Genomic DNA, 13,118 nt, shown 5'->3' on the forward strand with positions numbered 1-13,118 from the left:
TCTCTTTCTGACTTACTTCACAGTAAGTCTGACAGTCTCTAGATCCTTCCACGTCTCAACAAATGACCCAATTTCATTCCTTTTTCTGACTTACTTCACAGTAAGTAAGTGACTTACTTTTCACAATATTGATTCTCCCAATCCAAGAACATGGTATATCTCTCCTTCTGTTTGTCTCATCTTTGATTTCTTTCATCAGTGTCTTATAGTTTTCTGAGTACACGTCTTTTACCTCCTTAGGTAGGTTTATTCCTAGGTATTTTATTCTTTTTGTTGCAATTGTAAATGGGAGTGTTTCCTTAATTACTCTTTCAGATTTTTCATTATTAGTGTATAGGAATGCAAGAGATTTCTGTGCATTAATTTTGTATCCTGAAACTTTACGAGATTCATTGATTAGCTCTAGTAGTTGTCTGGTGGCATCTTTAGGATTCTCTATGTATAGTATCATGTCATCTGCAAACAGTGAGAGTTTTACCTCTTCTTTTCCAATTTGTATTCCTTTTATTTCTTTTTCTTCTCTGCTTGCCGTGGCTAGGACTTCCAAAAGTTTGTTGAATAATAGTGGTGAGAGTGGACATCCTTGTCTTGTTCCTGATCTTAGAGGAAATGCTTTCAGTTTTTCACCATTACGAATGACGTTTGCTGTGGGTTTGTCCTATATGGCGTTTATTAGGCTGAGGTAGGTTCCCTCTGTGCCCACTTTCTGGAGAGTTTCTATCATAAATTGGTATTGAATTTTGTCAAAAGATTTTTCTGCATCTACTGAGATGATCATATGGTTTTTCTTCTTCCATTTGTTAATCTGGTGCATCACACTGATTGATTTGCGTTTATTGAGGAATCTTTGCATCCTTGGGTTAAATCCTACTTGATCTGATCATGGTATATGATCCTTTTAATGCGTTCTTGGATTCTGTTTGCTAGTATTTTGTTGAGGATTTTTGCATCTATATTCATCACTGATATTGGTCTGTAACTTTATTTTTTTACAGTATCTTTGTCTGGTTTTGGTATCAGGGTGATGGTGGCCTCATAGAATGAGTTTGGGAGTGTTCCTTCCTCTGCAATTTTTTGGAAGAGTTTGAGAAGGGTGGGTGTTAGCTCTTCTCTAAATGTTTGATAGAATTCACCTGTGAAGCCATCTGGCCCTGGACTTTTGTTTGTTGGAAGATTTTTAATCACAGTTTCAATTTCATTACTTGTGATTGGTCTGTTCATATTTTCTATTTCTTCCTGGTTCAGCCTTGGAAGGGTATACCTTTCTAAGAATTTGTCCATTTCTTCCAGGTTGTCCATTTTATTGCCATAGAGTTGCTTGTAGTAGTCTCTTAGGATGCTTTGTATTCCTGCGGTGTCTGTTGTAACTTCTTTTTCATTTCTAATTTTATTGATTTGAACCCTCTCCCTCTTTTTGTTGATGAGTCTGGCTAATGGTTTATCAGTTTTGTTTATCTTCTCAAAGAACCAGCTTTTAGTTTTATTGATCTTTGCTATTGTTTTCTTTGTTTCTATTTCACTTATTTCTGCTCTAATCTTTATGATTTCTTTCCTTCTGCTAACTTTGGGTTTTGTTTGTTCTTCTTTCTCTAGTTCCTTTAGGTGTAAGGTTAGATTGTTTATTTGATTTTTTTCTTGTTTCTTGAGGTAGGTTTGTATAGCTATAAACTTCCCTCTTAGAACTGCTTTTGCTGCATCCCATAGGTTTTGGATTGTCCTGTTTTCATTGTCATTTGTCTCTAGGTATTTTTTGATTTCCTCTTTGATTTCTTCAGTGATCTCTTTGTTATTTAGGAATGTATTGTTTAGCCTCCACATGTTTGTGTTTTTTATGTTTCTCTCCTTGTAATTCATTTCTAATCTCATAGCATTGTGGTCAGAAAACATGCTTGACATGATTTCAATTTTCTTAAATTTACTGAGGCTTGATTTGTGACCCAAGATGTGATCTATCCTGGAGAATGCTCCATCTGCACTTGAAAAGAAAGTGTAATCTGCTGTTTTTGGATGGAATGTCCTATAAATATCAATTAAATCTATCTGGTCTATTTTGTCATTTAAAGCTGTGTTTCCTTATTAATTTTCTGTTTGCATGATCTGTCCATTGGTGTAAGTGAGGTGTTAAAGTAGTCCCCCACTATCATTGTGTTACTGTCAATTTCCTTTTTTATAGCTGTTAGCATTTGCCTTATAGATTGAGGTGCTCCTATGCTGGGTATATATATATATATATATATATATATATTAATATGGCTCAAAGCACAGCTCATGTGTGGTTTTATTTGTGCTCTTTATTTTGACCTTATAGATTTTTTTTTTTTTTTTTTTGAGTCACCCGGGCCTCTCCCTCTTGTGGCCTCTCTTCACGTACCGCAAAAAAAAAAAAAAAACACTTTTACGAAGTCATGTAATCAGGGGTCAGAATTTAATATAAATAATTATTACTGCTTTAATTTCTTTACTAAAATTAGCCTGAAAACAAAAACAAAAACTCTGTGTGTGTGGTGGTGAAGAATACCTTGACTGCTAGGTGTTTGGTGTCATTGCCTTGCTTTGTGCTAAGGCACCAGTGGCTTTCTACATCTTTGTTTTTGAACCATCAAACCAATTATCAGCACAGGGAACAGGACCAATCTTTTTTTTTTTTTTTTTTTTTTCCGTACAGCGGCCATGGCTCACGGCCCCAGCCACTCCGCGGCACGTGGGATCTTCCTGGACCGGGGCACGAACCCGTGTTCCCTGCATCGGCAGGCGGACTCTCAACCACTGCGCCACCAGGGAAGCCCATTTTACCCATTCTTTAGATGAGGAAGCTAAGGCACAGAATTACTGAGAGTCACACTGCTAGCCCTTTTGAGTAGGAGTGGCAAGTAGTACTGGGAAGAGGTGCCAATGTCAGCCCATGCGCTTAGCCTATAATCCTATAGGCAGAAAGGAACCATTGATAGTTTTTGGTTAGGGAATTGGCAAGCACTAACCACAGTAGCTAAGATCCAAATACACACTCAGCAGGGCATACACATGAAGCAACCCTGGATGCAAAGGTATGAGGTAAGAAAGAAAGTAAACAATCAGGAACCCTATGGAATCACTCCCTAGGAATAAAGTGTTGCAGAGAATTTCCTAAGTGGCATGCTTTTCCCACAGTTGTTTTTTTGGTCATGGAATTGACCAAACTGTCCGACATGCTAAAACTCCACCAAGCTGTAGCTGCTGGGGACTACCATTCATTGAAAAAGATTTTGAAGAAAGGTTTCTGTGACCCAAACTACAAGGAAGTGGACTGGAATGACCGAACCCCACTTCACTGGGCTGCGATCAAGGGTGAGTAGGCAATAATGCCTACGTAGATCCATCCCTTCGAGACCACTGTTCATGAGGTTCCCAGTTGGTAGTCGGTGTGGGGTAGTAGAAAGAACATTTCTTGGGAGACAGATGAATGAATGGGGGCCATTACAATCCTGGCACCTCCACTTATTAGTTGTAGCACCTTAGGCAAGTTATTTAACATCTCCAGGCCTTAGTCTATTCATCTGTATGATGAGAGCAGTAATGCTGCCTTGGAATCTCATGGTGAGGATTCAGTAAGATAGCGAATGTGCACTGCCTAGCACGTAGTGACTCTCAATTAATGTTAGCCTTCTGCCCTCTTGAGGGCAGGACAGGAACTTTGTCCTGTTCATGGCTGGGGCATGCCAAACAAGGCTTAGTTATAGAATTGGAGGAGGATCGTGGCAAAAACTCAGCCAAGGGGCTTGTCAAGACCTTCAGCCATAGGACACCATTGAAGAATGTTAGAAAAGTATTACAGTCAACTTTGCCTTTAAAAAATTTGTTTTGACTCCCGTATGGCGAATGGGTTGGTGGGAAGCAAGCCTGGCTGCGGAGAAATCAGTTGGGAGAATTTTCCAGTACAAAGTGATGGGAGCTATGCTAAAGCACCTGTCAGTGAACATTTGCTATATGCTGGGCTGTGTACTTTACGCCTGTGATTCTTTTGTGCTTCACAGTAACTCAGTAAGGTAAGTGAATATATCCTTAATTGGCAAATGAGGAAACTGAACCTCGGATGTTTGTTTCTCATCTGAGATGCCATGGTTAGCAAGCGGTATTTATTGTCAGGTATGAAGCCACATCTCTCTGACGAGAAAACCTGTGCTCTTAATCTGTGCTAGCTTTCATGTAAGTGGGACTTGATGTATTTTTTTATTGAGATGTAATTGACATACAACATAATATCAGTTTTAGGTATATAGCATAATGATTCAATTTTTGTATATATTGTGAAATACCACAATAAGTCTAGTTAACATCTGCCACCATACATAGTTACAAATTGTTTTCCTTGTGATAACTTTTAAGATCTACTCTCCTAGCAACTTTCAAACATGCAATATAGTATTATTAGCAATAGCCACCATGCTGTACATTACATCCTCATGACATTTATTTTATAACTAGAAGTTTGTACCTTTTGTACCTTCACCCATCTTGCGCCCACCCACAGCAACCACGAATCTGTTCTCTGTATCTATGAGCTCAGTTTTTTTGTTTTTAGATTCTATGTATAGTGAGATCATGTGATATTTGTCTGTCTCTGTCTGACTTATTTCACTTAGGATAATGCCCTCAAAGTGCATCCATGTCATTGCCAAATATTTGGTTTTGCAGTCGGCATTGAGACTGCTGAAAGCAGAGTGAGCCTTAGGGGTGTTAGCACAGGTCAGGGTAGAGTGACTTGGAAGAAAAAGTAAGATTCCTGGACAGGGTCTGCAAGAATGGACAGGAGAGGGGGGTGTCCTGGAAGGAACAGAGGGAATCCTTGGAGGGCTCAGACTGAGAGTGGGAGCCACGGGGTAAGAGTGGGGTGCTGAGTGCCTGGTAAGAAGAGGGAGAAGGGAGGAGGGGTTGATGCTAGGAAGCTGGAGGGACCTCAAGGGCAAACGTCTCCCCCTCTTTTGGGCCACCTAGGCTAGCTCTGGCCTTGGTCCAGCAGAGACACTTTCATCCTAACCTTTTGTTTCTTCTTGGGACATCTGAGGACATATGGAGGTGCTGCCGCTCCTGATAGAACACGGGGCCAGGCCCTGCCTGGTAACTGATGTGGGCTGGACCCCTGCTCATTTCGCAGCTGAATCGGGCCATCTGAACGTGCTCAAAACTCTCCATGCCCTGCACGCCGCCATCGACGCCCCTGACTTCTTTGGAGACACACCAAAGAGGATCGCATAGATCTATGGGCAGAAAGCCTGTGTAGCATTCCTGGAGCACAGTAAGTTTCCTTTATTTCCCGCTATAAAGGGCAGAGAAAGAGGAGCCAGTGACCAAGGTCTTTGCCAACTCAGTGGTCTCAGGTTGATGAAAATGAAACGAGGAAATCCAACCAATTGCTGTTTGACTTGTTTTTACCAATTTTTCACTGAAATGGCTAGTTTGGGGTGGAAGCTATATTGTTTTAGATTATTTAGATTATTAAAATCTATTGTTTAGGAGTAACAGAGACACACTACTATATGTAAAACAGATAAACAACAAGGTCCTACTGCATAGCACAGTACTATATTCAGTATCTTATAATAACCTATAAGGGAAAAAGAACCTGAAAAAGAATATATATATTCTTATATGTAATATAAAACTGAATCACCTTGCTGTATACCAGAAACTGATACAACATTGTAAATCAGCTATCCTTCAATTTTTAAAAAGTCCTCATTACCTTACAGAAAATAAAAATTAGAGAGGCATTGAACTAGATACTGGAAAGGATTTAAAGATAATTCAGGTACAGTGCTGAACACTTAAGAAGCTCCCTGTCTGGGAGAAGAGAGAACTGGTTTACATAAATAACACTAATACAAGATAGAAAGTGACAAGGTCAAAAGAGCAGGTCAGAGGAGGGAGGCTTTGTGGTCTGAATATGGAGAGGTCACTGGCAGCTTGCTGGGGGCGCAAAGGCTGAGCGACAAGCAGGTTTGCTGTTCTCTGAATGAATTGTGCTTTTTATCATGCTTTGCACTTACAATACTGTTTGCCCTGCCTGTATGATCATTTATCCTCTCAAATTTCATTTGTCCTCATACTGGCTCAAATCTTATCTCCATGAATGGGTTTTCACCGGTGTCCTTAAGCAAGTCACATACTCACCTTTGGCCTCATATACAAAACAGTGTTTTTGTATGCTTCCCATCGTCCGTGTGTGTATTATGATCGATTCATCTATTTCTCCATCTATCACCTGCTCTAAGATTCTGTAGCTATCATCTACCTATGTATATCATCTAACTATTCTTTACATAAATCCATCTATACATACAATACGTACGTGATTATAATTTTTATTTTCTTCCCTACCTGTTTCTGTACTTTAAGTTTTTCTACAATGAACAGGCATAGCTTTTATAATTAGGAAAAAATGCAATTAAAAAATAAATGAAGGAAAACAGCCTCCCCATAATATGCAGGTTGCTCTGTCGATATGAGCACTTTAAAAATGAGTAGGGGGGCTTAGTGGCGCAGCCGCTGTCATTAAAACCGACAAGCACTTCAAACTAAGCGCTTGTCTTTGATTCTATGGACATCCCACCCGGGCACCCTGTTTCTTTAGTGTCTGAGACCTCCCTAAGTGTACACTTGGAAATGCTTGAACTTGGCCGCCTTTCTCCTCGACTGGACGGTGGAGGTGCCCAGGCCGCATTCAGAGGGCAGAGGAGACGCCCCTCTGCAGGCTGGGCAGGCTGTCCAGCCCACGGGCGTTGGGGGTTGAGAGCTGGTTCCCCTCTCCTAGGGCTGAGCCCCAGTGCTGGGACCACCGCCAGGCCACCAAGCAGAAGGGGCTGCAGCGTGATCAGCGGGATGAAGACTGGGATGCCAAGAAGAGGGCGTTGGAGCTGTCTCTTCCTTCCTCAAAGCAAAACACTAATAAGAAAAAGAATAAGACTCGAGGCCCCACCAGGCTCAGCAATACCAAGGACAGGAGAGTGTGAGAAGACTGGCATCCCAGGAACTGGAGCTGGGTTTTCTGGCAGGAGACTTTCCTTGGCACCAGACTAGGTGTTGTTTGGTGTGTGTTGTCCTGACATGATTTTACTCCTAGATCATTAATTACCCACATGGCTTCTACCGATAACTCCTGACCTGTTGTTCAATATGGAAGTCAGGCCTGGGGACTCTCTACATGGGCTGTCTCCTCCTTGCCCATACCTGCTATCCCTAAGTACTACCAAGAGGGGACAAATGTCAGCTGCTTGCATTTTGTCACCAGTGATTTGCACTGTCAGCATCTCCTGAACCCCTATATGCAATTATATCATTTCAGGGGCAAAGAAAAATCTTCTCCTAAGGAAACTTGGGTGTTTCAATGAAAAAAAAAAAGTATTGTAACAACAAAACCTCAAAAATTTCCAACATTCTCAGTTAATCTATGAAAAAAAAATTATTTGTTGTCACATAGACCAAACAAAGAGGTGACTTGGGGTAGAAGCCCACAGTCTCAGCAGGGCCATTTTTACCAATGATCCTTTCTGCACAGGAGAAACAATTTGGACAATAGATTAGCTCAGTGAGAAATAAAAAGCTTAATTTTATTCCACTTAATAATGAGAGCTAGCATAAAATAATGGAACATGTAATTACAGCTCTACTTGGTCAACTGTATATTTTAGGAAATCTAAATACAGATCAGATATTTCCAATGAAAATATTGTATCCAAATTGAGATATGCTATAGATATAAAATGCATATCATATTTTGAAGAATTAGGACAAAAATGTAAAATAGCTCGTTAATAATATTGATTACATATTGAAATAATAATATTTTAGATATTGGGTTAAATAAAATATATTACTAACATGAATTCTACCTTTTTCCTTTCAGTTTTTTAAAAAAATGTGGCTAGTAGAGTTTTTAAAATTATACAGGTGGCTTGCTTTTTTCCCCCATCAGACAGCACTACAGTAGAAACCAGACAATAGTTAGAGCCTCTACCAGGCAGCTGGCCTAATGTACTTGAAATGGCACTTTCTAGGTTTACTAATTTTTCTGCCTAAATCAATGTGTTTAGGCACCAAACATCATCTTAATTACACACTCCTCAATGCTTATGTTAATACAGGTCATGTTTAATTGAATTTTCTGAAATAAATAAGTGCTTGAGCATCTTATAGGAAAGCAGTATAGGTGTGGAGGATGTCTTGTCTAGCGTTTATCCATCCCGAGCATCAATTTCCTTTCTCTAGTCCCTGCAATTCACAGGGATGGTTCCTGCTTGCCATCCTTCAATCAGTCCTCAACCAGAGGCAACAACTCCAGCTGGACCAATAAACATCTTCTCCTGGGAGTATGAAGGGGGAGCCCCTGGGCCCGCTGGTTCTGGGGGATGAGACTAAACTCAGGGGACATGGGAGTCTCCGACTTCTGTCCCGACTCACCCTCACACACACATTGCCCTTGACTTCTGTGCAGAGTTTCCATCCTCTCTGCAAGTTCACACTTCTCCCCCACCATGAGCATAGCCCATGCAGAGGCTTGTGGGCCAAGGGAGAAGGGACAGGGGAAAGGGGGAGGGGGAAGGAGGGATAGGAGGGAGGGGGAGGGGTAGGAGTGTGTGGAAAAGGGCCCAGGCTGTACCACTGAGCCTCCCACCTTGGCAAAAAAAAAAAAAGGTCCTACAGTTTTCCCCTTCATCACTCATATTGAGCCTTGTCTTCTCATGGGGCCCCCTCACTGATGGCCCACCCACAGATAAGCCTCCTCCCTCACTGGGTCCCCATTCCCCTCACTGAGCCCTCTGCCGATTCAGAGACCTCAGCCCGCTCAAGGAGCCCCCTTTTCACAATTTCCCTTCCACCCTCGGCTCTGGCCGCACGCCCTCAGAAAGGCCATCTCAGGACCTGTGACTCTGAGCTGGGTCCAGAGGAGAGGAAGCCGTAGGTTCTGCATCTGCCATCTCAGCTGGGACCCTCGTGGGATCCTTATGCATCTTCACTCACACTTCCCCCTTCATCATTGTCTTTGTCCCCTGAGTGACCCACGGTGGCTCTTCCTCTGGGGCAATTTGTCCTTCCTTGCACTGGCCCCCAGGCGCTGGGCTGACCAAATGGCACTGAAACCTGGCCTGGAGGTCAGACATGGAGTGTGGCCAGATCTGGTCTGGATCTGGTCTGGGTGTCCATTTTCAGAGGAGCATTGATGACTAGAGCTCGTGGGCCAGAGGCTGGGATGGGAGGGAAGGGGAAACCCTGGGGCCCGGCCTGCTCCCTCAGCCAGTGGGGGACCCGTGGAGGGGAATTAATAGAGGTGGGAGTAGTAAAAGGGAGGGTATTTTAACAGCCAGGACTCCCACAGGAAAGCCGGCTGCCCTGAGGTGTCTAAACAGTCACCTAAGCAACTTCCAGGGGTACACAAGACTCCGACGTAAGAGTAGGCTGAACTCAGGAATTTCTGTGGCCCTTCCTCAGCTTTCACACCCCACATGGATAATAAAAAAAGAAAAAGAATTTAAAAAAATTATTCTTCTCCTGGGAACTTGAAGTCTTCATGAGAGCAGGGACCAATAGCGTATAACCTCAGAAGTGTGGAGTAGCTGGTTCTATAATAGGGCTGAGGAAGGGTTGAGGGGTGTTCTAGAAAGAGAAGGAAAAGATGAGGGGAGAGACAGAGAGATTGGGAGGGAGAGAGGGAGGGAGGGAGAGAGCGCACAAGCCCACAACTTTCTAGTTTCCAGTTCTGGCTCCTTTCTCAGGAAATCTGTGAGATACCACTTTCATAATGAGATTTCCTCTTTTGCTTACAGCACGTTAAACTGGTTGTTTTTCCCTTACAACCAGTCTTTCTTCATAAACACAGTATTTTAAGATCATGGGCTTATGAGTCAAATAGACTGAGGTTTGTATCCTCACCTATGAAATAAGGAAAATAATCCTTACTTCCTGGTTTCTGTGTGGATGAGACAATGTGTAGCATGCTGACATCAGCACTCTGTACCTGGCTATTGTATTACTCTAGGCGTGAGCTCAGTTTTTCCCTGAGAATCCCAAAGGCATCCAGGAAGGATGCCTTTTCTAAGTTGAGTGAGGCTCTCCAGTGTTCAGTCCATAAGTACCCCCTCTGCCTAGTGTCATGGCACAGAGAATAGCCCATCTTCCATTGGCTGGACAGACCTGGGCCAAACTGCAGTAAGTGTTCTTAGGGTCCTTCACGTGGTCCATAACCCACGGCCTCCCAGTGTCCTCACTGAGTCCTGCTTTCATTGTTATCCTCGTCGAGACATTAGGAGGAGGAATATATTTCTTGTCCCATTAGGGAACAACAGAAAGAGGACACCAAAATAACTTCCTTGTACGAAGGATTTGTTTTGATGCAGATTCTGTGCTAAGCACTTTACATGTACTATATCTAATCTGTACGATACACCTGCAAGGCAGGTATCATTGTACCCAGTTGACATCACAAACTAAAATTCTGAGAGGTTGAGTGACTTGCCCTAAACCACTTGGCTGATGGTCATAAAACCTTTAAAGCCTGTCTGGATTGGATGGAGCTTTAACCCTTCAGGGTTAGAGATGTCAGACAGGTTGCTTAACTTCTCTGGATTCCCCGTCCGTAACTTGGGGGAGGATAGAGTGTCTATACCATAGCATTGTGGGGAGATAACTCACGTCAAGCACTTAGTACAATGCTTTCCACGTTTAAGGGTCTTTAAATTACATGGAAAATCTTTTCTTGGCCATGGAAAATTTTTATATCTTATTTTTAAAAATCAGTATTTACTGAACAGATTCCAAGAACTGTACCACAGAACAGAGCACTCAGGGTGTATCTTCATGAAATAAAACAGGAAAAATGCAGTCAACAATCTTATTGTTTGGTATTTATGATATCAAAGAGGTTTGTGGGATTTATTTTTCTTTATAACATCAATTATTTGGCATTGCTTGAGAGAGAAGGTCCCAAACAGCTTGGGTTCAGCCAAAAACATTACTAAAGTTTTTTCTTACCGGTGTTCTGACTTTCATCCTTGACCTTATGAATTCAGGCCAGCACTTTGTTTTCTGTTTCTGTCCTGTATACTCTGTTGGCAGGCAACGTTCACTTAAAAACCCTGAAAAGAGAAACTTCGTGGGTGAAGACAAAAACATCCAACAAAAAAAAAGAGTTAACCAGATCCCATATTTCACACTGAATTATCCCATAATACTTAAAATGATCATTCAGTTCATCTTCTTTGATTATTGCAATATTGTCTTAGGAGGCAATAATATCTTGACTCCTAAATCCCTCCTCCCGCAAACGTTTTTGATATTAAGAGATGGCAAATTCAGAAGGTAAAGTGACTAAACTGTGGATTAAAAAATCTCTCAGTAAGGAGACTCTTAAAGTCACTTGATCAAGAGTAATACTATTTATATGGGGCTACCATATTCAGAGAAAAGACAGACTTTTAAAATGGAGTTAATACAGAAATCAAAATTATGAAGAATAGAATGTTTGTTATCTGACCCCAAGCCTGTAATCTAAGCTCACTTCTGAATTCTCATTCTTAGAGACCCCTGGTACCTGTCAAGCTGGGCTGGTCCCTGCCTGGTAATATATACCGTGTGTGCTAGGCATGTTACTATGTCCCAATCAATAATTCTGTGAGGCAGATGTTGCTATAAGTGAGGACACAGGGGTTGAGGGAGGTTAGGTAATTTGCCCAAGTCATATAACTAGCAGAGGCCAGAGCTGGACCTTGGACTTAATCCAGGTCCGCAGCCTGGCCACACATCCATGATGCTACCCTGCCTCTGCACACTGGGCCCTGGTACCTGCTGCCTCTGCTAGACACCTTCTACTTCTGTGAGTTGGGCTGTTTTATAAATGGAATATAAATGGAATCATGTAGTATTTGTCCTTCTGTGACTGGCTTATTTCACATAGCATAATGTCACCCCACTGCTCAATCAGGTTGGCAACAGAATTTGGGTACTTGTTTGAGCTGAGCTGATAGGTTGAGGGTAATAAGCTTGGGTCTTGAGAGCCACGCTGAAAAATCTGAACAATCCCATATCACACCAGTGCTGACACTTACCCTGCTGCACCCTGATGAGACTTCTTTTTCCATTTCAAGAGCATGACGAGCAAGCAAAAAGAAATAAAAAAGAAACAGCCAAGCTTGTGAACTGAGTTCCAAAGGCATTGGTTTATAAAAGCAACAGCTATTACGGAATACACACAAGTACACACACACATACACACACACAAAACCAAACTATAAATATTAAACTTTAGGGCTTCCCTGGTGGTGCAGTGGTTGAGAGTCCGCCTGCCGATGCAGGGGACGCGGGTTCATGCCCCGGTCCGGGAAGATCCCACATGCCGTGGAGCGGCTGGGGCCGTGAGCCATGGCCGCTGAGCCTGTGCGTCCGGAGCCTGTGCTCCGCAACGGGAAAGGCCACAGCAGTGAGAGGCCCGCGTACCACAAAAAAAAAAAAAATTATTAAACTTTATGAGAGAAGGGCCACATAATTTATTATTCTCTTTTAAGATACCATGTTTGAAAATCGTGTCATAACTGAGTGAATGAACCCTGAGTTGTTTTTGTTTTGTCTCATTTGGCTATAGAAGCTGTTAATTGCTTATGGAGAAAATCCCCAGTGGAAATAAATGAAGATTGGTTAAAGTGAAAGCATAATGCCTATGTTTCGGAAAAGTGCCATGTCAGCGGGTATGAGAGCATAGGGGTCAGAGTCAAGGCTTTAGCCCCAGAGAGGCTTGGGCTCCAGTGCTTCCGAGCTAAGTGACACTCAGCCAGCTGCTAACTTTTACGAGCCTGTTTCTTCATCTGTAAGGCAGGATAAAGGAGCCCAGGGTCACATGGTCATGGTAATCCCAGTACAAAACATTAAAAAGGAAATCTTTGTGGCTTAGTTGGCTCGAAGATTAGCATGATGTGCAGAAACAGGAAGATGATGTAGAGAGTGGAAGCTGTCCTCTCCAATTTCTTTTGCATTAGCTCTTGTAATGATTAAATGGTATATGACCAGGAAAAAAGAACTGAGAAAACTTGACAGGAGCAACCTTTCTCAAAATTAATCAAAACCAAAGGATTCCACAAAAAATAAGATGGACTGAT

General features: G+C 42.2%; 1 protein-coding gene across 1 annotated transcript; it reads left to right on the forward strand.

Moving 5' to 3' along the window:
* The first annotated feature begins 3,161 nt into the window (after positions 1-3,161).
* ANKRD66 (ankyrin repeat domain 66) lies at positions 3,162-6,986 on the forward strand. The gene is given in 3 exon segments (XM_007472224.1): positions 3,162-3,324; positions 5,042-5,276; positions 6,788-6,986. Coding segments are annotated over 3 exon segments (597 nt in total).
* The last annotated feature ends 6,132 nt before the right edge of the window (positions 6,987-13,118 follow it).

This window comes from Lipotes vexillifer, unplaced genomic scaffold (assembly GCF_000442215.2).
Source record: "Lipotes vexillifer unplaced genomic scaffold, Lipotes_vexillifer_v1.1 scaffold147, whole genome shotgun sequence".
NCBI classification, from domain to species: Eukaryota; Metazoa; Chordata; class Mammalia; order Artiodactyla; family Lipotidae; genus Lipotes; species Lipotes vexillifer.